The sequence below is a fragment of the Ictalurus punctatus genome, chromosome 26 (genome assembly GCF_001660625.3).
Source record: "Ictalurus punctatus breed USDA103 chromosome 26, Coco_2.0, whole genome shotgun sequence".
In the NCBI taxonomy this organism is placed as follows: Eukaryota; Metazoa; Chordata; class Actinopteri; order Siluriformes; family Ictaluridae; genus Ictalurus; species Ictalurus punctatus.
Genome location: NC_030441.2, coordinates 13,867,919 through 13,891,452, shown reverse-complemented (window position 1 = coordinate 13,891,452; position 23,534 = coordinate 13,867,919). Strand labels below are relative to the sequence as shown.

Here is a 23,534-nt window from a genome sequence, read left to right as displayed (position 1 = left end):
CTCCATTTTAACGCAATTGTTGATTAAAATAGAGTGAGGGAAATCTTGGCCAAAGCTGATGGTTAACTTGAAAAATTTTCCACTCCAGGCTCTTTACCTGCCCTCCTGTCACTGAAATGATGTCATTGTATGACTGTCATCCCCTACATAAAAAGCCCTTAATATGTCCAAAATCTATTTTCCCCCACTTAATAAGCTGATTAAAAAAAAGGCAAATATTTGAAAATAGGAATAGTAACACAAGAAATATGATATCAAAAGTTCCGATATAAGATTTGTTATTTTATTTGGTCCTTTTAAATCATTTCTTAGATTCAATAATTTGCCTCATGTTTTGGATTGTTGTCTTGAATGCACACACGTCTAGGATTGTTTTTGTTGTCATTTTAACATCACTAGCGGCCAGATCACTTCCCGACTTTAAGTTAGCATGTAGTCAGCAAGTTAATACGAGACGGCACTACCAGCTAGGTGTCATGGCGTGTGTGTGTGTGTGTGTGTGTGTGTGTGTGTGTGTGTGTATAAAAATCACATGATCACATTCTAGGCTCCGCTACCATTTTTATTGTGAGGGTGGGTGATGGAAGAAGACTCTGTGTACTCCAGTGTTAAAGTCTGGTTAAAAGTTGGTCTGCAACTAAAAGCGTTATAGTAAACATCACTATATTACTCTATATATTAATATAAAGTAATGTCACTTATGTCTGAGCATTGATGCTGTACATGGAGAATCGGTTGTGGATCTGTGTGTGTTTGTGTGTGCTGACCATTGATGTTGTACATGGAGAATCGGTAAGAGAAGTTGGCCAGGTTGGTCTCTTCTCTGAGAGGAGCTTTCTGAACTTTTCCTGGATGACGCCCATCATCCAAACTCTAGACAGAAGAGACAGATACGTACGAATATATACACAAAACAACCACAACGTATAGACCGTTCAACATATGGAAGGCGATGTGTTTGTGTGTAACCTGTGTGAGTTTGTCCAGCTCTCCTAACCAGGCTCCGAACATCTTGTCCAGGTCCTGATCCTCCTTATCGCTGTCTTCCTCAGCAGCATGGTCCAGCTCATCATCTGACACCTGCTCCATCTGCAACACACAAGCACAAACTCAGTGCTCTCGTTCTGCCATTTCAATTTCTCACACCTTCTTATGGAGTCTTATGTCCTCTCACTACGGCAACTCCAAGACCGCCCAGAGCATGTGACCCTTCAGCGCTCTATCTCGAATCCTGCATGCTAACAATCCGGTAACGTGGTCGTCATACCAACAGTGTCTATAGTGACTAAGCATCACACTTCTCAATATCTCTAAATTGAATTTCCCCTACGGGTGATCAGTAAACGTACATCTTATCTTATCCTAAATATCTGATTTCATTTATTTGGCTAAGCATTTATTTGCTGCTCTTTGGGGCACAGCAGCTGCAGTCAACTGTGTATTTTTGCCACATCGCACACCTCTCCAGTTTGTACACATGTTGACATGACGACTGCAACACAGTGACAGTGATGTGAAGATCTAGCTCGAAGCACTAACTACAGAATCCTGAATCTTGACGTGAAGATTTTACTCATCCCGCTCATCCATCACACACGCCAAATACACTCCATATGAGGGTTAAGGTTAGGCTAATACACACACACACACACACACACACACACACACACACACACACACACACACACACACATACACACACACACAGGCTCAGAGAGACAGAACCCCTCAAAGACTCTTGGCATAACGTCAGCCGCTAGACTGAAATTGCCAACTCCATGGGTGCAACCTGGTTGGCATGGCAACCCTCACCACGTCTCCCAAGACTGGTAGAGTTGCCATGGCAACAGCTATCGGCTCTTCCACACTTGCATTTATTTATTTATTTAGCGCTTAGTCCTCACTATGGCAACACCTCCTACCCCTGCATCACCCTCAGCATGGGGTTCAACTACAATCTGATGGCTTCATACAGTATTTCTCTGCAGTGATGGTGAAAATTGCATGCAACAGGGAACAGCTGTCGCGAAAAAAAACAAAACATGTCAAACATAGTAGCAGTAAGATTTTTACTGCTTGTGGTCTGAACTGGGATGCCTTCATGGTTTAAGGTGATGACGGAGCGCCCTCTATTGTCCAACAAACAGAACTACTATTTAGATTGAAACGTGCATCACAGATAGAGAGATGATCCAGCGTGTCTGAGAGTGTGTGAGTGTGAGGCTACTATACTGCACAGGGTCTGAGGGTGACAACGCAGGAACAGCAAGAAATCCCACGAAAGCTCCTCAGCTACATGCACAGCACTTCTGCTCCAGGTGCTTTTCTAATTTTCTCATTTTAAATGTTGATAAAAACAGTATGTAAACCTGTCAATCAGTGTCTACCTCCCACTACTACTGTATGTGTTAGTTACATTTATATAGCGCTTTTCTAGACACTCAAAGTGCTTTACATAGTTGGCGGGGGGGATCTCCACAACCATCACTAGTGTGTAGCATCCACCTGGATGATGTGACGGCAGCCACAGTGCACCAGAACCACACCACACACCAGCTATTAGTGGAGAGGCGAGAGTGTCGTAGCCCATTCAGAGATGGGGATTATTAGGGGGCCGTGATAGAGAAGGACCAACGGGGGAAGTTCACCAGGATACCAGGGTTATACCCCTACTCCTTTACGAGAAGTGTCCTGGGATTTTAATGACCGCAGAGAGTCAGGACCTCCGTTTAACGTCTCATCCAAAAGACGGTGCTGTTCGTGTGTGTGTTACTGCACCACTGACAGTTCACGTTCTCTTTTACATAAGAGTACGCATACATTTTATACATTTCATACTTAGTTTATATTATACATTTGCTCAAGGGCCCAACTGTGGGAGCCTGGCAGTACTGAGGCTTGACCCCCCGACCTTCCGATCAGTAACCCAGAACCTTAACCGCCAAGCCACCACTGCCCACAACCTACCATCGCTACCATCCATCCATCCATCTTCAACCGCTTACTCCTTTTCAGGGTCGCGGGGGAACCTGGAGCCTATCCCAGGGAGCATCGGGCACAAGGCGCGGTCCATTATACGCTACTTCCTATGAAAATAAGGGTCGATTCTTTTCACTACTGTCTTCATTTAATTATTCCTAATTACGTTTTATGCTAAACCCTAAACACAAAGAAAAATAGATTCTAAGTAATATTAATATATTAATATTTAATTTGCCTGGAAACTAGATTAGATTTGTATTATCCCATCTATTGTGTTCTCTCAACACACCTCCTCTTCTCAGTGGGCTGAAGTCAGCAGGAGACGCTAAACTCCAGTAGGTAAAAAATCAACACACCATGTGGTTAGACACAAGTACATGCAAATGTCTGGTGTTCGTTTCACAAGGGCAGCTGGGATCATCCATCTCTCGTTCAGAGGAACGGACACCAAGAGAAAGCCAGCGACAACTTAAAAAAAATTTCACAGTTTGAACGCTAATAGAATTATTTTTTTTGCTCCTTGTCAGTAAACCAACACTTTCTCTTGTTCAAGCTTTTAGTTGCCTAAAGAAGGTCTTTTAATACAAATAAACCTTCGACTTTTTACATACTTGAAAAAAATGAAAAGGGATATGAACAAACGTGTTCATTTTATTCACTTATGAAAAAAATTTATATTTGGAATGAATCAAATCTTTATGATGTGATTAGAAAGCCAATGGCTCTTGCTACACTCATTATAAAATTGTAGGTTAGAAGTGAACACAGACGTTCCTTTGACACACTCATAACAGCTGCAAGGTTTGTTTTCATCACCATTTTTTACGTGTGTGTGTGTGTGTGTGTGTGCAGCTGTTTTAGAGAAAGAAAAAAACACCACCTGTGAGTGTGTGAAGGTCTGCCATTTATGACAACCGCGCACAAAAACAAAACACTTCTGAGAAGAAGTTAAAATAAATGTTATATGGTGCAAAAGTAAAGGCACCCCAGTAGATTTCAGAGGATTGTAAATTTCTCAAAAGCCTGACTGGGTGTAAAAATTGGATGCCGATACCAGGGCAAGATGTGTTTGTTTGTGAGTGAGTGAGTGAGTGAGTGAGTGAGTGAGTGAGTGTGAGTGAGTGAGTGAGTGAGTGTGAGTGAGTGTGTGTGTGTGTGTGTGTGTGTGTGTGTGTGTTTGTGTGTGTGTGCGTGGACAAGAAACAATGGGTCGAATACTTCATTTCTCTCCCATGAGTAGTTTGGTCATGGTTCTCCCACCCTCCAGCTGCTCCCTCTCTCTCCTTCACTATGTCCTTCTCTGTCTCTCTCGCTCACACACACACACACAATCTGACATCAGGGTTGGCAAGAAAGGAGGAAAAGAAAACGAGGGGGATGATGACCTGACCCTTCTTTCCGTTTACAAACACACACACTCAGTGTGCGTTTAACTCCGTTACAAACCCTGAAGACAGACAGCTCCCTTTTCAAATCTAATCAAGCGCACTTCACCACCTGCTGCTTAAAACCTAACTGAATTATCAGAGGGGAAGTGTGTATGTGTGTGTGAGTGAGTTTGTGAACAATCCACCGGACTGGCATCATGCCTGATTGTCCTCTACTGGAAACGATGTGATGTTCATTTACACTGATCTTAGATCAGCTCTTTTTGTAATGTAAGGCAATCACAGACATCTTAATCTGATCTCAGGCGTTTTCAGACCTGCAGATCTGAGCTTTGTTCTGAAACGGGGACTTTAATTATTAATAATCAATTATTAAAATCGTTGTCAACGAATTATCGATTAGTTTGTCTGCCCGCAGCATATTTACTCATTACGTTACTTCTGAGAGTAAATACTAAAGTTGTGTCCCAAATGACTTACTATACACTTACACTATGCATTACCATCTCATGCAGTGTTTCTCAACCTGAGGTCCGCGGACCCCTAGTGGTCAGTGGTGTAATTGCAGGGGGTCCATAGGAAAGTTTACATTTTTTTTTAAATAATGTTTTATATTTGTTAAAATGTATCAAAAGATATTCAAATGAGATGTTTTAACATTAATCAATTTGGTTATTCGCAAATATCATGCTAGCTGAGCTGATGATCGTTCATTGATGGATTTATTTTTAATTTATTTACGAATGAGATGATAATTTGCGAAAATATATGAGTTGTAGACAAGTTCAAGTGTTACATTGATGGATAAAATAAACAAAGGATAATTCAGAGAGTCAAATTAAATGTTACCCCAACAATAAAATCTTTTGATTCAATTTTAATGTTAATATTATTAATGTTAAATATTAATAAAATAAAGCAACATATATAGAAATGACTGTTTATTATATAGCCTATAATTGTTGTGGAGTGAAGGTGTCCTTGTGGATTGTTTGAAATATTCTAGGGGTCCAAAACTCTCAAAAGGTTGAGAACCACTGGTCTAGTGTATGAACTGTAGAAAGGTAATATTGTCTCAAATGGAACACATTAGTTTTTTACTAACCTGAAAGTTTGCCCATATCCGATTAATCGATTAATCGAAAACATAATCAGCCAACTAGTCGAGTATGAAAATCGTTAGTTGCAGCCCTACTTATTACAATGTTGTATTTTCTCCTCGGCTTGGTTCGCTTTTATGTGGCAACCTTTCAAAGCTTAGCAAAATGTGTTTCTGCAAGTCACATGTGAGTAAACTGTCCTCTGATTGGTCAGTGTGCGCCTGTTTATGTTACAGGGTTCTGCTCATAGCGGTCTTCCATCAAGAAAGATAGACAGCAGCTCTGTGAGCTTATTGTGGCTTTCTTTTTAGCTGTAGTTATAATAATTTATCCAATTTATATGTTCCATGGCGAGATTAAAACCCAGCTTCTTGAGACGCTCGCTAAACATTTTGTAAATCTCTGCGTTTTTATGCGTTTTTGAAAGTTGTTCAGAAATATGTTCGTCAGACCAAATGTCAATGAGTTTTACCTCGTCTTTGGTCCAAGTTAAACCGCGATTCATGTTGCCAGCCATCAGCAAAACAAACACGCATTTTATGTAATCAGTTCCCATCATGCATAGCTCTACATGTCGGTTCGTTGGTCCGTTGGGTCGGATTGATTTCTCACCACGATAGAACCGCCCCGGAGTTCATTTGCACTTGGGCTGAGACCACCTCGTTCAGGTGGTCTCGGATTGATTGTTTTGGTGCGGCTCCGAGCGTGACTGCCGTGTTCAGATATGTGTAAATGAACCGAACCAAGGGAGAAAACACACCAGGTTCCAAAACAACCTCTCCAAACGAGCCAGCTGTGAAAACGCCTTTAGCCATAGTAGGTGAAATGGCCTACATAAATGTCTGACTGTCTGCTCCTGTCTGCATGTGAGTAAAAAAGTTGTAGTCATACTCTCTGACCTCTGCTCAGTGCCTCCACCATGACACCACCCTTTCTCCACCCTTGTTTTTTCAGTGTGAACATTATAACTGTTTACGATATCGTTTCGATTGTAGCTAACACATAGGAGCGGCTTACTGTATAATAGTTCTGAGGTGAAAAGGCTTTAACAGCCCATCTGAGTTGAAAAAGTTATCACAACATTGCTGGGTGACATTTGAATACGTCCCAGTAAATGGACTTGGAAATGGAAAGAATACAGAGTCATAGTGTGAAGTGACCTTTGGGAAATACGCTACTCTATGGCTCCACAAACAGCCGAATTGACCTTTTGAGATCTACAGTACAGCAGTGCTCTACAAATGGCCAATTGTGATGGTCAACTGTAAATAGACAATGTTGAATAGCTGTTTCGTCAGATGGGGATTAAACGTTTGGGCGTGGAGGAAGGGAGGGGTATTTTTAGTAGTGTGCCACCACCCGCTCCTCTATCCCTGCAAGTTATATTTCTATGGCGTGAGCTTCCTGAAAGGGCTCTGCGCTGGTACGGACAAACGAGGGGAAAAGCAAATGGAGCTCCAACTGTTAAAGGAGGAAGGACTTTAGGATTTAAAAAAATGCAAATGAAAACTACTAGCGCTGATGTTAACTGGTGTCTATTAGTTGCGGTCAGAGGAAGTGGAGCTTCAAGTCTTCACTACACAAGAGCTACTGTTGCTTACAGGAAACTCTAGCGGGAATTCCCATTACAAAAAACAGGCACTTTTTAGAGTTGATCTTAGAACAGTTTTGCCCTCTGACTCCTCATGGTTAGGAGAGACGTACAGATAACTGATTCACACTAACAAGACAACCTCGTTTGTGGCACGACATTTCATCTGCAAGTATTCTTGTCGATATGATGTCACTGTGAGAGCTATGAGAGAATATGATGTTAGCTGGTATATGTAGTGTAGTGGGCAGGAGTCATGGGCATGTAAAACAATTCTAAACGCAAAGATGCTTTCAAAATAATGAAAAAATGTATCTCTATATATAATAATAATCATTTTAAAAAATATCTAAGTATAATAAATGACTATGAACGAAATCATATCTCTATTTGATGTGAATTCTCTTAAATACATGCTGCAGTTTTATAAAGTATCTGAAGTCTTTGGCTTTGTTTCCGCACATCCCAGAACAACCTTAATTATTATTATTATTTAATCTAAAAAGTGGTTTGTCTTACTTATTATTAATAAGTGACTATTAATTAAAACAAAATTATCGCCAACAATTTATTTATTTATTTTTGGAAATGTAAAATTTGCTTTTGTCTACGGATACATTTCAGTTAAACGGACTCTCACATGAGTCCAAAACTACAGGGCACAGTAGATTATGAACTCAGACTGTGAAAAAGTCTACTAAACGATGTTTAGAAAACCAAAAAAAAAAAACCCCATCATATTTAAGCCAAATATAATGAAAGAGATCTTTACATGCATTGGATATCACTTACTTATGACAAATGTGCTACACCTGAGCTTCAGTAGTGCGTCCTCTACTGCTATCTTGATCTCCAATAAGTACTGTATATCTGTGATTACCTGACATCATATTGCATTCGTGAAATTTGTTAGTTCCTCTTATCACTTACATTAATAGGAACGATAAACATTAGATCCCTTATCCACTTCCGTTTTTCTCTCTTGAAGTTATTAAAATCAAAAACACACCTTGTCATGTTATTAAAAACAACAAAAAAAAACAAGTCATGAAGACTTTCCTCTGGTGGAAAACTTCCAGACTGACACTAGAGACTCCTTCCATAAATGATGCTCAACAGTCACTTTAATAGGAACATAGGGATTTATAGGAATATTGTAGGAAACGTAATATATATATATATATATATATATATATATATATATATATATATATATATATATATATATAACAATAGGAATTTATACTGTTATCTAAATCATGTGTCACCAGCATGATGCATAAAATCGTGCAGATACAGGTCAAGAGCTTCAGGTAATGTTCACATCAAACATCAGAATGAAGAAAAGATGTCATCTCTGTATATTGGCATGGTTGTTGGTACCAGATGGGCTGGTGTGAGTATTTCAGAAACTGCTGAGATAGGATTTTCACACGCACAAACAAAAAAAAAACAACACTGATTAAGCGACAGTTCTGTGGGTGGAGAAGTCTTGTTGATAAGAGAGGATGAATAACTGCATGAATGTACAGGTGTTCCTAATAATTTGGATGGTGAGTGTATATACATGTATCCTTACAGAAGAATTCACCAACGATTGCACATTTTTCTTTGTCTGTTTTTTATTAGCCTTATTATGTAGATCTCCAGCCATACAAGTCCCTGTGAAATAGTTGTTACTATAGAAACAATTAGAGGTCGACCGACTGATCGGTTTTGCCGATTAATCGGCATGATAACCGATCGCTGGTACTATCGGTTATCGGCAAACATCCACAGATGTTGTGTCCGTTGTGGGAGTGGCTGAGAAGGGTCTGCTGTCATTATACAGTACGAGAGCGGCCTCTAGAGGCGAAATAAAAAACGATCGCTGGCAAATTTTGTTGTGTTATTTGAAGTTTTTTTGTTTTTAATTCATTCTGGATGTCTCTATCTGGATGTACTCTTTATTTGTTATTTGGAGTGTTACTTTTTGATTCGGTTTGGATGTATATCTTTTATTTACTTTAATAGTTATATAAATATTAATATATATCATTTATTTTCATTTTAAAAAGTACAGTACATTTTAATGGGACAGTCAGTACTGTTTATTTTTGTAATAAACTTCAGCAATATTTTACTTTGAGTGTTATGTTTTCATTTAGTATTTATTTTAAAAGCTAATCGGTTGATTAATTGGTTATCCCGAGGTACTTACCAACTTAGTTATTGGTATCGGTAAAATCCACTATCGGTCAACCTCTAGAAACAATAACGAATATTAGGACGAGCACACTGTGATATGAACCTGTGACTTGCCTTGCAGCTGGTACTAATGTTAGAGCTGTTGTTATAGACAATGTATAAACACCTTCTGACCAGTCTGATTTAGGAATTCAACAGCACTGTGGTATACAGAAGACAATAGCTACCATCTAGGGTAGGGGGTACAAACTATTAAACGATCTAAAAAGGCTCAGGTAAGGATTTGTTTAGAAATGCTGATATCAGACCTGTCTTAAGTGTTTAAGTATCGAACACTTCTCTCACCGCAGACTGAAATAGCAACATATTGAACAGTAGAAACACTAAGACTTCGGATATCACATTAGGTCAGAAATATCTCCAATTAAACCACTGATCCATGTTATGAGCAAAGGCACGTGTAACATAACCCTAGGGATATTCATGTAAGATTCTTGTCAGGGGAAGTTGCTCTGACGCAGATCTCAGATCAGTTCATACCTGGATCTTGGATCGGTCCAAGAGCTTTTTTGGGTGTTGCTGAAGGACACGGGGACATTGTCTTGCAGGGATGAACACAGTGTATAAAGGCAGCAGGATAGAAGACAGCAAAAGGAACGTAAACATTACCCATGAGCCTTTGTGTCAGACAAAACATTTGTATGCACACAAACAAGCCTAATTATTCTGTTTTTGTTTTCTTCCTCACTTCCTGGCTTGACGGTTAAGGCTCTGGGTTACTGATTGGAAGGTCGGGGGTTCAAGCCCCAGCACTGCCAAGCTGCCACTGTTGGGCCCTTGAGCAAGGCTCTTAACGCTCTCTGCTCCGGGGGCGCTGTATCATGGCTGACCCTGCGCTCTGACCCCAACTTCCTAACAAGCTGGGATATGCGAAAAAAATAATTTCACTGTGTTCTAATGTATATGTGACCAGAAAAGACTCATTATCATTATATACTACAATCAGAAGAGATTGCTGATGTTTGATGATCTTTGGTTGGTCGTTAATGCTAAACTGTAATGACAGTAATATTAGTCTTTTCTTTGCAATTTACTGACAGCTGAGGAAAATGTTAACATTCCCAAAAATTGGGTCTCGTTTTTATGTTCGATACGTCTTTATGTTATCCGTATGTGGCGGATCTGAAGGCTACACCTCAGCTAGCTGTACTATCAGCCTCAGTCATTAGCTAGCCTCTGCTTAGTGTTCACATTTCCAAGGTGTCGTGACTTTAATCCCTTGAACTTTATTCACGTCAAAAGCAATTTGACTGCATCAGTCAAAACACAGCAGGGTCTGTTCTTTGTTTCTGATCCGTCAAACTCTTCGCACACACCCACTTCTGTGCATCATATTATGTAGCCTGAACTGCGTGTCTCAGTAATTGCAACCATTTCATTGTAATGTTCAACCTGGTCCTTTACACACAGACATTAAATCATATCACTTTCACACAGCACACACCTGGGACACTTACGCATCATTCCTCCGCATAACTGTGTGAGAGATAATCTATGCACGTTGGTCTGGAGGGACTGATATAATGACCGACTGGCTTGAGTGTTTGATTGGGTCTGGGCTAAAGAGCCAATCCCTCGTTCTTTGCCTCCTCCCTGTCTCCTGTGCATCTCCGTCTCTCTCTCTCTCTTTCTCCTTCTCCGCATTCTGTCGTCATCTCTCGCTTTATCCCTCTCTCTCTGTCTATTTCGGTTCACATTTCTACACTCAGTTCCCTAGCAACACTCATTTGGCTCTTAAATACACCATCTCCTAGTAGTGAGCGTCTCCATCACTTCACTTCCTCTTCATGAGAAGCACAGAAATGTATGTATAGTGTTACATATATATTTATATGTGCATATACGCAAAATATAGAATGAACACCGCTGTTTGAGTACTATGTAAATTTTCAATTTCTGGCAACATGACGACGTACTCGCATTGTATAACTTCACCACTGGCATTTATCCACAGGACTGAAATCTTTGACATTATGGGTCATATAAATTTGATTCCGTCATGGTACTTCGAGCAGGATCGTAGGCTAGCTAGTGGATTTAAGTGACACTTAAAAGTCATTAGGCTCAGACAAACCGTACATAGGACGTCAAATAAAGTTAAAAATCGCTAATGTAAGTAATCATTTGAGAGTTACGACAATAATAACAAGCGACTTACATTTGTAGACGAAGTTGGCTGAGAGTTTGTCTGCCATTATTTTCGAGCTGAGAGGCTTAAGAAAACATGACGTCAGTTCCGGTAAGGAAACATAGTGAGCATCGAAGCTCCCTGGTTTTTGCGGTGCATTGTGAGATTTTTCAGGGAGCGAACGTTCCAGTGTACTGAAAGGATTTTGTGAGTGAGACGGCCCTTAAAATGGCCGACTCCCTTATCAGCGCGCTGATTGAGACGCACCCATGGTGAAGCGGTTGTGCAGATCTGAAAAAGTTAACATTGTGCGTAGTGCAGTACCATCATTAAAACTGGGGGCAGTATAGGATGACATGCCGTGATGTACGTAACGTAACGTACCAAACAAACTACAGCCGTGTCTCATACGTATGCACTATTTAGACAGGTTTGTTTTTGCTTCCATATTTTCTCCCCAGTTTGGTCACCTGCTAACTCCCACCCACCAGCACTCCCCATCACACAACAGCTACCAACCTGGGAGTTAAATACGGTTAAATATGGCAGCAAATACCAGCAACGTTGCGGTGAGTAAATATAAAAAAATAAAATAAAAAACTTAACATTTATAATAAAATTATGTCATTTTATTTCCACAATTTTGGAGCGATTTATGTTGATACTAGCGCAACGTAGCACTCCGTCTGTGGCTGTATTAAATTAGAGACTCGTTAATATTTAAATTCATTGGAATATTTGATGTTTTAAATAATCGTACTTTGAATTGGACCACCCTAATACACACATTATGGAAAGATGATTCCGTGAGGCGACAATATAATTACGGCAGCTGTAATGAAATGTTCTGAAGGACCCATATTACCTAGCAGCAGATACGATCTCGATCTCTCTCTCTCGCTCTCTCTACACACACACACACACACACAGCTGTTTTTACAAGGATGCTCTGCTTCTGACGCAGGACATTGGCGCTAGTGTATGCATGCTGTCAGCAGACCGAACGCTGAGGGGAACGCAGTGGAACAGCCTTCAATCTGTGTGTGTTTTAATGACCTGGTGGAGACGTGTAGCGTCACTGGCTTCACAGAAATTTGTGCACAGAGTGAGAAACAGGACAGACATTTTTTTTGAGTGACAGCCGGACTGCAGAGACCGCCGACATCATTTCCTCAGCCTTACATGACAGTGCAGAAATACACTTGTCTAATCAAAGCACTCTAGCTTGCAATGAGCACGGATCCAGAGAGTCTATTCAAAACAAAACCGCTTTCATTTAAGGTACAAAGTATATGAGAATATTTATGAAGAATGAGTATACCAATTCACAAACACATTCATATAGGTTAAGTTTTTTTTAATTAGGGGTTCAAGCAGGAAGTGCTGAAATTCTATTGTTTTTATAATGATGGTATTATTATTGTTATTATTATTATCATCATCATCATTATTAATATTATTATTATTCTGCCCTAAATCCTTCAAATGGTTTGAAGTGGGCGTGGCCACTTTACATTAAATAGCTATAACTCATGAAGGGAATGAGATATTTTCACCAGACTTGGGACTTGTCTAAGCGCTCAGTTTGAAGACAGATATAAAAAGAAATTACTAGAGTGACCAGTTGGTGGTGCTGTAACGGGACAAAACATGAAATTGGTGGTAAATATGGAAACATTGGTCCAATCGACTTGAAATCTTGGACGCAGTGTCATTGTCCAAGCTCCCATCAGGGTCTATGAGGAAAGTTATGAATCTTGAAAAACACGGCCGCTATCGGCCAATCAATGTTCAGCAGACTGTCGCTCAATGGTGTCCCGCCTATGTTGTAAGTAAAATATAAAACGTTATTTCTTAGCAAGCGTACGTGCTCTCACAACTGTTCATAATGTAGCACAGAAAGAATAACAGCTAGTCTTTGACACAGATTCATATCAGAAGGGACCGTTTACTCCAACGCTGTAAAGACCGCTAGAACACGATTAAAGTTTAAAACAGAGACCACCTGATTACCCTTCAACCTATAGCATCAAGTTTGAGATGATACTTTTAACGACACTAAACTTCTGACTTCCTTGTAGAATAAGGCTCAGGAACACTGGTTTATCATGCAAAAGAGTGTGGAGTATTTCAGGAAGTGCTTCTAAAAAGCAGTGTGATGCAGCAGAAGACGTTGTGGCATCTTGTGACTGTGTGAGGATGTATGAAAGGCTTCTATGTGGAGCATCCAGGCTCCTGGGATTACTGTAGGCAACAGAGGATGCAGTCATCATCATACTAGTTTCCAGATTTATCACCTACAAGTTAGAAGCGCTAACAATCAGAGCTTTAGATGAACTATCTATAAGAACTATAGTTCTCTTATGACTGCAAATCTCGCCATTTCAGAACATACACATTACCTAAATACTATCCTAAATATTACTCTGTGTATTGAGAGAAGGTTTCATCACATTCTTAATATTTAAACAGAACGGATTTCGTAGAGGAGAAACTCAGGTCTCTGTCACGACCAATCAGGACAAGGAGGCAGAAAGCTCCGCCTCTTTTGCTAGCCTTCAGTGTCAATTTAATTTTTAATTTTTTTTTTATGGGTGTGGCTTCTGACAAAACACTAAACTGGATGTAAATTTACATTTCAAACACTTCAGTTCACTTTAATTACCAACTCAATCTTCTCTCTACTTCCGCTGCTCATTAATGCTGCGTCCTGTAGACCTCCTGTGCCGACTACAGACGTTTCTAAGACATTTCTGCTTTTCTCCTTCTTATTTATTGACTTCAGTGTTACTGTCCTGATGTTGTTTCGCTGTACTGATATGTCATGGTTATCATTTCATCATCAGCTGCCGAAGGTTAAACAGTCACCTTTCCTGGTAATGTACTGGCTTCTCTTCACACAATTCCTTGCACTACCTGTGTGTTCAAATCCTCCTGGGAAGCTCGTATTTACGAGACATAATTACCAAGTCAGGTCACTTTGGTCAGAACAAGATGGCGGCGTACCTTCTCTTAGTTAACTACAGAAAATACAGCAAGGTTTTTTTTTTAAAAACTCTACTTCTAGGAAATGAACAACGAATGCACCTGAGGTGTGTTTAGCTTTTAAAAAATATTTTGAATCAATTCATGAAGCCACTGTAAACTTTACCGCTACGTATTATATTGTAATTGTACAGTGCAGGCTATTAACGTTCAGCGAATGTACCGTCAACTGCAGACGCTGCAGCCATTGATCCCACTGTGTTTTCTTACTGACACGCCCCCAATTAGGAAACTCGGCGCTCAAAGAAAATCCAAAAAGAGTTTCCCACTTCTAATGATAACTTTGTGGTGGCGTTCATGTGCGTTCAACTCATAAATACGATCTTTCCGACAAGACTCGAGCGCACCGTTATAAGTTTCAGCCGTGGCAATGGCTGTGGATTTTTCCTGGACTTCCTTGGATTTAGACTCTGGTTTGGATCGTCTTCCTGATGTATTACCTTAAAATTCGCGTGTATATGTGCATGAGTAAAATAACTGTTGACACACACACATATACACACACATAAGGTAGCAGGTGGTTGCTTCAAGTGCTACTGGAGGCAATTAAACACATAAGCAGCATGGAAGAGAGAGAAAAATTGTGTTGCCTGCTGTGTGTGAGTGTGTGTGCTCTAAATCGTCTCTGTCTGTGTGAAAATCACCAGCAGCAGGCTTCACCCCTCTGCATTCTGAGCAGCTGAGAATGCCGCTCTTCCCCCTGAAGGCCTGCGACACACCGTCGTACTCCAGTTGGTCCATGACCTTTGACCCCGGGAGGCAGCTGGCTGAGGATTGTGTACCTCAGAACAGAAGATGGCTTTGTGTTGTCATGAGTTACAATTAGCAACAGTTCTGTCAGGGGTTCAGTGCTGTAATAATAATGATGAATGTGTTAACCCCATTAACACCAGGTGATTCGAATAACAGATAGATTAATGTGTTGGGAGCCACACAAGGTTTAGTGAACAGTCACAGTGAAGGAGGTGTGGCCTCTGTTCCTGTCTCATTGAAAGAGGCGTGGCCTCTGTGCGGTCATGCCAAGAGGCATGAAGCCCAGTGAAGGAGGCATGGCCTACGTGTCAGGTGGTCACAGTGAAGGAGGCGCGGCCTGCATGTCAGGCGGTCGCAGTGAAGGAGGCGCGGCCTGCGCGTCAGGCGGTCGCAGTGAAGGAGGCGCGGTCTGCGCGTCAGGCGGTTGCGGTGAAGGAGGCGCGGCCACCGAACACTACTGAGCCACTGTAGTGTATTGGAATGGCACTGTAGTGAACTATGATTGTTCTTCCACTACACTGTTGATCGTGTATTGAGATGCATAACCCTGGAAGCAAAGATACACACCCCTAATGTCTCTTGGGATATTTTCACAACAACTGCCACATGCTGAGGTGAAACCTGAACTGCAGAGTGTGTGAACAACACATTTAACAAGCGGACACAGTCAGCGTACTATCACTAGTCTACAGCCTGCAGTGTAATGCTGAAAGACGAGGCCATGTTTCACAATCCCTGGATCTGCAGTAAAAATTCCAACACGCCCTCGTTTACTGTACGCTCGGCTCTCAGGGGGTCTGCAGAACCTCGCATGTTTTCAGTTAAGCTGAACGTTATCCTCAAAAAGCCTGGCTCTGACTGTCACCACCCCGTTCATCCCTCTCTCCTCTCAGATCTTCACCTCCATCTGTGATCCCTGCTCAGACCTCTTCTGCTCTGTAATCTATAAAAACATTCGCTCAGCTAGCAGGCAGTGATGTTCACCATGCTTCACCAGCATCATGCATCAGGAGACGCTGTGCTAATTATGCATCGCCTTTTATTCATATCCTCAGAAGGATTTCCTAGCCTGAGCTCACATGGACTGCAAGATCTTCGAGCTATTCTCGGTACTTAAGCAGAAAATCGGTCTCACGGCAAGAAGTCTAGTAGATCTGGTATTTGCAGCACACGACGTAAACGACTGCATGTTTTATGCATGTTGTAAATAAAAATTGGCTCAGTTTCCCAAAAGCATCTTAATCATCTTTAATTATTATTACCAACAATGAGCAACACCCTGCTGCTGTTAGGCTCGTTAATTATTGACTACCACTAAGCTGCAGCAACAAGCTCCGCCCACACTTGGTTACTATTGCTACATAGGTCAAACTTTTGAAAAATTAAGCTCAGGGTCACTGAGTTTTGACTACCACAAGACATAACAGAACAGTTTTTAGGCCCTCAATAGGAAACAAACCAACAAAAATACTTACAACAAACAAATGATGACAAAAAGAAAACTCCACACATCACAATGCCAATACTACATGCTTGAGTTTGTTTATTTCGGATAACTTTTCTATTTGAAAACGCTATAATATAGCGATTAGACATGTCTTTAGACACCTGCAAATCAGTTTTATGTTCAACAACATCGACTCTATCTATAAACATAAAATGCACGTGTCTTTCTTTAATACGTTAAAATTTGGTATTCTCTGCAAAGTGCTGTGGTATAAGAGGAATAAAACACTTCGGGATGTGCTGTATCAGAAAATAATCAACTGCCGGGTGGGAACAGTAACTCCACTGGACGCTGAGCTGCAGTACATCGCCCAGTCACTGACTATGTTTACATGGACAGCTGTAATCTAATTATTAACCTTATTCTCACTAAGACAATATTCTGATTAAGGTGTTTACATGAGTTGCTTTTAGAATATTCCTTTCGTGTTCCAGTTCATAGATGGATTAACGGCACACGTCATTACGTCCCCAAGTCACGCCGTCCGACGTTCCCTCTAGAATTTCACGTATCGACATACAGTTCATCTTTGTTATGGGACCGTATACAGTTTTGGGTGTTTTTATTTTTAATTTTACGAAAGCTTCAAGTGTGGTTAATTATTTGTCATGCTGTACGTGCAGATAGACGACTGCTTGAAGCCGTGGGCTGCGTCCCAAACCACATACTTACCTGCTATATAGTAGCTCAGATACATGTATTTCACTTCCTACTATATAGTACACTAAAATATACATGTATTTCTCCTACTATATAGGTAAATACACGGTTTGGGACGCAGCCGTGCTCTCATTTTTGCCGTCAAACGGTTGAGCACTGCCGTGTGTGTACGTGTCCTGCCGCAAAATGCGGTGAAAACTCCCACACGAGGTTAACAGTGTGATTAAGGTGTGTACATGTCTGTAATACACTTCGATAACGCGACTACAATAGGAATACTCCACACGTCTTAATTCCATTTGTGTTTACTTTGAGTATGACTTTAGTCGGATTAAGGTAATAAATAATCGCTGTTTATATGCTAGTTTCTTAATCAGAGTATCGTCTTAATCGGGTTAATATCAATATTTGTCCATGTAAATGTGCTGAGTGATTATTTTCCTAAAGCAGCATGCCCTGTCATAATGTATTCCTTACACCTTACATCTGACGAACACATGCGCCTCCACCAGCATTTGCTGAACCGTTTAACTGATGATTCTTCATCAAAGGCATCCCCCCCCCCCCCCCCTTTCCTAACCGAATATCCGTTCATTAGCTGATTCATTACAAAGAATTCGGATAAAAAAATTAATCAAGTGTCACATCCTAAGTCTGTGCATTTGACTGTTTTTCCTGTTCTAAGAAACTGAAGATGCGAGTCGGGATGAGAACTGAGAGCCGACCATTTAAGAAATCGCCTCTATACACCGTTCTTTTTTGAACACAGACGAACAGAGTTGAAAATTCTGGAACAGAAACCATGTGCGCGCGGTGTCCACATGTACACGCACGCAAACACCTGGAAACAGTAACACAGCAGCCTACCTTTGGCTTAAGATGCTCCCTCTGTGACCAGGTTAAAATCCAGTGAGGTCAAGAGAAACCTGGGTGAGAAAGGACAGAGAGAAGAAACCAGTCATATTCAGGAACTAAAACAAAATCAGTCGCGAGTGGGACGGAGCTGCAAATCGAACTGCTTTTAGTCCACATCGATTCAGCCAAGTGTGGCAGAAATGCTGTGTAAGCACACGCACACACAAAAATCACAAGTATGAGCTATAGCAGCTGCGTGGGTGAGTGCATGTGCCACCTTCGGATTAAACACCCCTCAACACACACACACAGCTCAAACCAAAATCAGAAAGAGGCAACAAAATCATTTTACACTTACTCATTGTTTTTGTTTTTTACCTCAGATTTGTTATCTGTATGCAATCTGGGTTTATACTTCGTCAAACACAATCAAGCCAATTTTAAGTACAGAAATATGAAAGATCACCTCCGCATTCATCACGGCACAAAGAACAGACTGCATGAGCGTGTGTGTGTGTGTGTGTGTGTGTGTGTGTGTGTGTGTGTGTGTAAAGAAAAAACCTCAGATCACAGCTGCGCATTGGGCCGCAACTGCGCGAGCCGTCTGTCTGCGCGGCAGCCGGGCTGTGTGTGTCTCGCATGACAAAGAGACGTCTCACTAAATTGCCCACCATGTGCTCTTTTGTAAACTCACGTGCTGAATCCAAAATTAGCATCACAGGATGACTAAACCCAAACGAGTTGGAGTTTACTGGGTAAACTGGCCGTTTCCCGTTCCTCACAGAACGTGTGTAAAAATAAATACAGGATTAGTTGCTTTAAGAGTGTATAAAAAGAAGCAGGAGAGCAAAATGTTTGTGTGTTTTAGACAGTGAGTCAGTAGAAGAAAAGAAAAAATCCTGAGTCAATAAAATTAAACCAAATGCAAGTATGACTCAGGAAATCAGAGCCATCGGTAGGAAATAAATCCGCTCAAAACTAGGTGTCATAAAATCGGCAGCTATATTATATTGTATAACTTATGACTTTATATTTATCAGGAAGTGTAAGGTAAAGGAGGCGCTCAATACAGAACATCCTGTAATACCTCAGGTTATAAAAAATAGGTTATAGATTATAGAGATCGACCGATTTTGCTGATTAATCGGCACCGATAACCGACTGCTGGAACTATCGGTTATTGCCAACAATCCACACCGATAGTTATTCCCAGTTGTGTCCGTTGCGGGGGTCATTATAGGGCACGAGAGCGGCCTCTAGAGGCGAAATAAAAACTATCGCTGGCAAATTTTGTTGTGTTATTTGAAGTGTTTTTTGATTCATTACGGATGTCTATTTTTATTTGTTATTTGGAGTGTTATTTATTGGTTCAGTTTCTAAGTATATCTTTAATTTACTTTAATATTTATTAACAGTTAACATATTTATATTTCATTTAAAAAAAAAGTACAGCACATTTTCATGGTACAGTCAGTATTGTTTATTTTTGTAATAAAGTTCAGCAATATTTTCCTTTGAGTGTTATGTTTTCATTCAGCATCACTTTTAAAAACTCTCGGGTGTTTGAACGGTTATCGACAGGTACCACCTAAATTAGTTAATCGGTAAAATCCACTCGAAATCAAACTCGAACAGATTCCATGCTATTTTATCAATATGAAACCATTCCATTCTCAGTCTCTCGCTCGCTCTAGCTCTCTCTTTTACATCACCGTCATCTAGGGCTGTGCCATATCGTATTGTCCATGATATACCGGTACAGTTTGTCCCCGTGATAAGAATTTGTCATCCCACTTTACTGACAATGTAGTTGATGACGTGTTTATGTGCCACAACGTGGGCATTTCACATGCAGAACGACAACAAGCATGATGGAAGGTGGAGATCCAACCCTAGACGAGGAAGAAGAATTAATCCCCAAAAAGGAACTTCCTCTGTAATACAGAAGTGGATCAGATACAGAAGATCAGATGTGAATCAACCGTCCGTGATTTGTAAAGTGTGTCAACAACCCGTATCAACAAATTGTGGAAGCAGGACAAATTTGTTTCACTGCCTCAAGCAAAAACACCATCCGGAATACAAGAAAAGTCAGAAGGAGAAATTGCCAACAAGTAACGTAAAGCAAACTGCTTTAATCCAGAAGGGTATTTATTATCAGCGTGTTTGCCAGTTGCACTCTCTATGATTAAAAAAAATAAACACAGGAACTAACTGATACTGCAGCGGTGGTGGCATTCTGCTTAGCCAAAGACACGATGCCATTTGTACCACTAATTTGTGCCATGACAGTACAACAGAGGCTGTATACGTGTTTCCATTTTCATTTGTTGTATGTACTTTAATATTTTGAATTTACATTTCAAACTTGTACTTGATTTGAATCATTATTGCTTATATACTGTTTTTGGTGTTTTGCAGCACACTTTAAGACTTCTTAATGCTGATGTAGTTTTAAGAGATATAGTTTTAAGTCTTTATTGCCCAATCCTTTTGTCATCAATAATCACGTGACCGTGTCCTTGAAATGTACACGTGCTACATAAATTAAAGGCATACTCGTGAAACCTAATCTCAATCCTCTGTATCTCTATGTACAATTGCCACACCCAGAAATTACAACATTTGTCTGAACTGACAACATTCACATTAAACAACATTAAATACATTTTTATTTGAATAAATTTCCTAATGAAAATGAAATGAATACAATTTTTTTCTCCTTGTTATCCTGAATGTAGTTCATCAGCCAGGACATGTTTGGTGTCTGAAGTGTGCATCTTCAATTTCTGCACTGGTATGAAGTTAATGGGGCTAAAAAGTAATGGAAGTCTATATTTAACAGTTTAAATCATGACTAAATGATCACACAGTTGTGCTGTGTTGCTTCGCCTGCTGTCGCGAGGTCTAATTTAAAAAGAAAGACGCCACCGCCAGTGTGAACGCTTACTTTGAAACTTAATTATGTACCAAGGAAGTGATTCTGCCCCAGGATGGTTTCACTCTGCAATGCCATTTTGTGTGGTTTTGTCTATTTTGTTTATTATTTTGTTAGTTTGTCAAATGATTTAAATGGCAAACTATCGATGACGTTTTTCTTGTTGTTTCTATACCAACTTTGAAATATTGAACATTACGTCCCTGTGTGTGTCTGTGTGTGTGTGTGTGTGTGTGTGTGTGGGGGGGGGATTCTATTTCTGTCCTGGAGGCAAAAGATTACAATACAAGAACCTAAACCAGATGACATCACTCAGGTGATAGGTTGCCTACCTGGTTTCCCAGAATGCACTGCAGGAGGTGTCCTTGCTGAACTCTAACAACAAGAATCAGACATTTGTTTTCCCTTTTAATTTGCATCTCGAATCAATATGAACAAAGTGATCAAGCAAAATCCACCAAATAATAAAGACAAACAAATGTGTATACATTTCCAATGCCAAAGGGTTGAAGGAATAAGCCAGCCGCATTAACACTAATAGTGAGCGTTTCCCACAGGCGCTCATTAGGATTAAATGTATTTTTAATACAATATGACTACAGTGTATTATAGATTCTTGTGCATTCACCGGGGTTGAACAGACAACACTTGGGGATTACACAGCTTCACACTGAGACTTTTGTTGAAAACAAACAAAAAAAACCAAGATGCACCAATTTATGTCAATCTTTTGATTTAGCTAATGGTTCATCATGTAAAGCTACATAGACAACTAGCATCAGTTACTAATCTGACTTTTGAATAAAATAAACATGAAATGTCTCACCACAAAAGTGGTATATCTTATATATCTATGGGCCAGATTTCTCATAGAAAATATTTCAGTATAAAGTAAATGCTGAGTGAATGCAAAAAAAACCCCCAAAACGACAATGTATAAAAACACACACATGCTGAGAAGAGTGTGAGGTTCAGAGAGCACTTGTTCTCCAACACTGTAAACCACATGAAAGCTCCACAACCCACATGAACCCTTTACACACATACAGACACACTGTACTTTCTGTATTCTGCCTGCCGGGATTTTGCCAGGTGTGTCCGTCCACATGCTCACTTCCTGCCCAACGCACGGCTGCGGCGGAAGATAAAGACCCGGACAGGAAGTAGGGGTGTGTGGGACTCGGTAGAGGAGGTGATGTCAGAGGAAAAACCCTGGCTTGGGACAGAGAAGCTGACTTGGCACTGATCACAGTGATTGTACAAGAGAGAGAGATAGAGAGAGAGAACTGAATTGAATTGAATTGAGAGAGAGAGAGAGAGAGAGAGAGAGAGAGAGAGAGAGAGCATGCAAAAGACAGATCACCCTAAAAGAGCAGGAAGAAAATGGAGTATGATGATTTTTCTCTCATTAGCATCAGCTGCTATTGGATGTCGATCTGCTAGCTGTTCCATATTGATTTCTGCATTACACAGCTCTGAGAGAGTGAATACATACACACACACACACACACACACACACACCACAGTGAGTCAGCACAAACCGAAACAGCAATGCTAACCGCTACACACCATCGCCCTTGCGCACATAAAATGTATAGCCACGCATGACCATGACAGCAAGCTACGGTGCCGCTCGAAAGTTTGTGAACCCTTTAGAATTTCCTATATATCTGCATAAATATGACCTCAAACATCATAAAATTTTCACACAAATCCTAAAAGCAGACAAAGAGAACCCAATTAACCAAATTAGATAACAATATTATACTTGGTCATTATTATTTTATTATTATTATACATTATTATATTATTTATTGAGGAAAATGATCCAATATGTATAAATACTGTTTAGACCAAGCCTGTATTTAGGATTCAGTGTGCGTATTGACCTATTAATTTTTAAATGGCATCTCAGACAACACTTAAGATTTATATACAAGGCTTTAAATTCAGCACGTGACTGTCATTGTTGTAGGACATGGGAATGGTACAGGAAATCAATGCAGATCAGCACAGTCAAGTCGAAGCAGGGAACGCATCGGTATTGAACAGACGGCACTTTTCTCAGTAATACACATCAACCAGAGATATACGAGACGCCGCCACAGGCCCGGGCTGACCGTCAGCGTTACTAGTATTTAGTAACGTGTTTAGTCTTGTAAAACATTATCTTTGAGAGTAAAAAAAAAAAGAAAAGAAACAATACTTTAAAAAGAAGTGAGAAATATCTACTGAAAACACTGATTACAAAGCTACACGTAATATACTATGCATATGACTGCATGTTTTCCCTGAGAGGAAACATGTCCAGTTACACACACGTCGCATTGACATTGCCAG

At 40.3% G+C, this 23,534-nt stretch overlaps 1 protein-coding gene across 5 annotated transcripts in view; it reads right to left on the bottom strand.

The window, feature by feature from the left end:
- raph1b (Ras association (RalGDS/AF-6) and pleckstrin homology domains 1b) overlaps positions 1-23,534 on the bottom strand; it is a 71,497-nt gene that overhangs the window by 29,045 nt on the left and 18,918 nt on the right. For 4 of the 5 annotated variants that reach the window (XM_017457139.3, XM_017457140.3, XM_017457141.3 and 1 more), the window contains exons 2-4: positions 18,269-18,327; positions 970-1,089; positions 768-873 (exon numbers count right to left, since the gene is read on the bottom strand). In XM_017457139.3, the coding sequence (XP_017312628.2) occupies positions 768-873; positions 970-1,089 (226 nt within the window). In that variant the 5' untranslated portion in view covers positions 18,269-18,327. The remainder of the gene's footprint in view (positions 1-767; positions 874-969; positions 1,090-18,268; positions 18,328-23,534) is intronic. The other variant, XM_047151140.2, reaches the window with a different exon arrangement.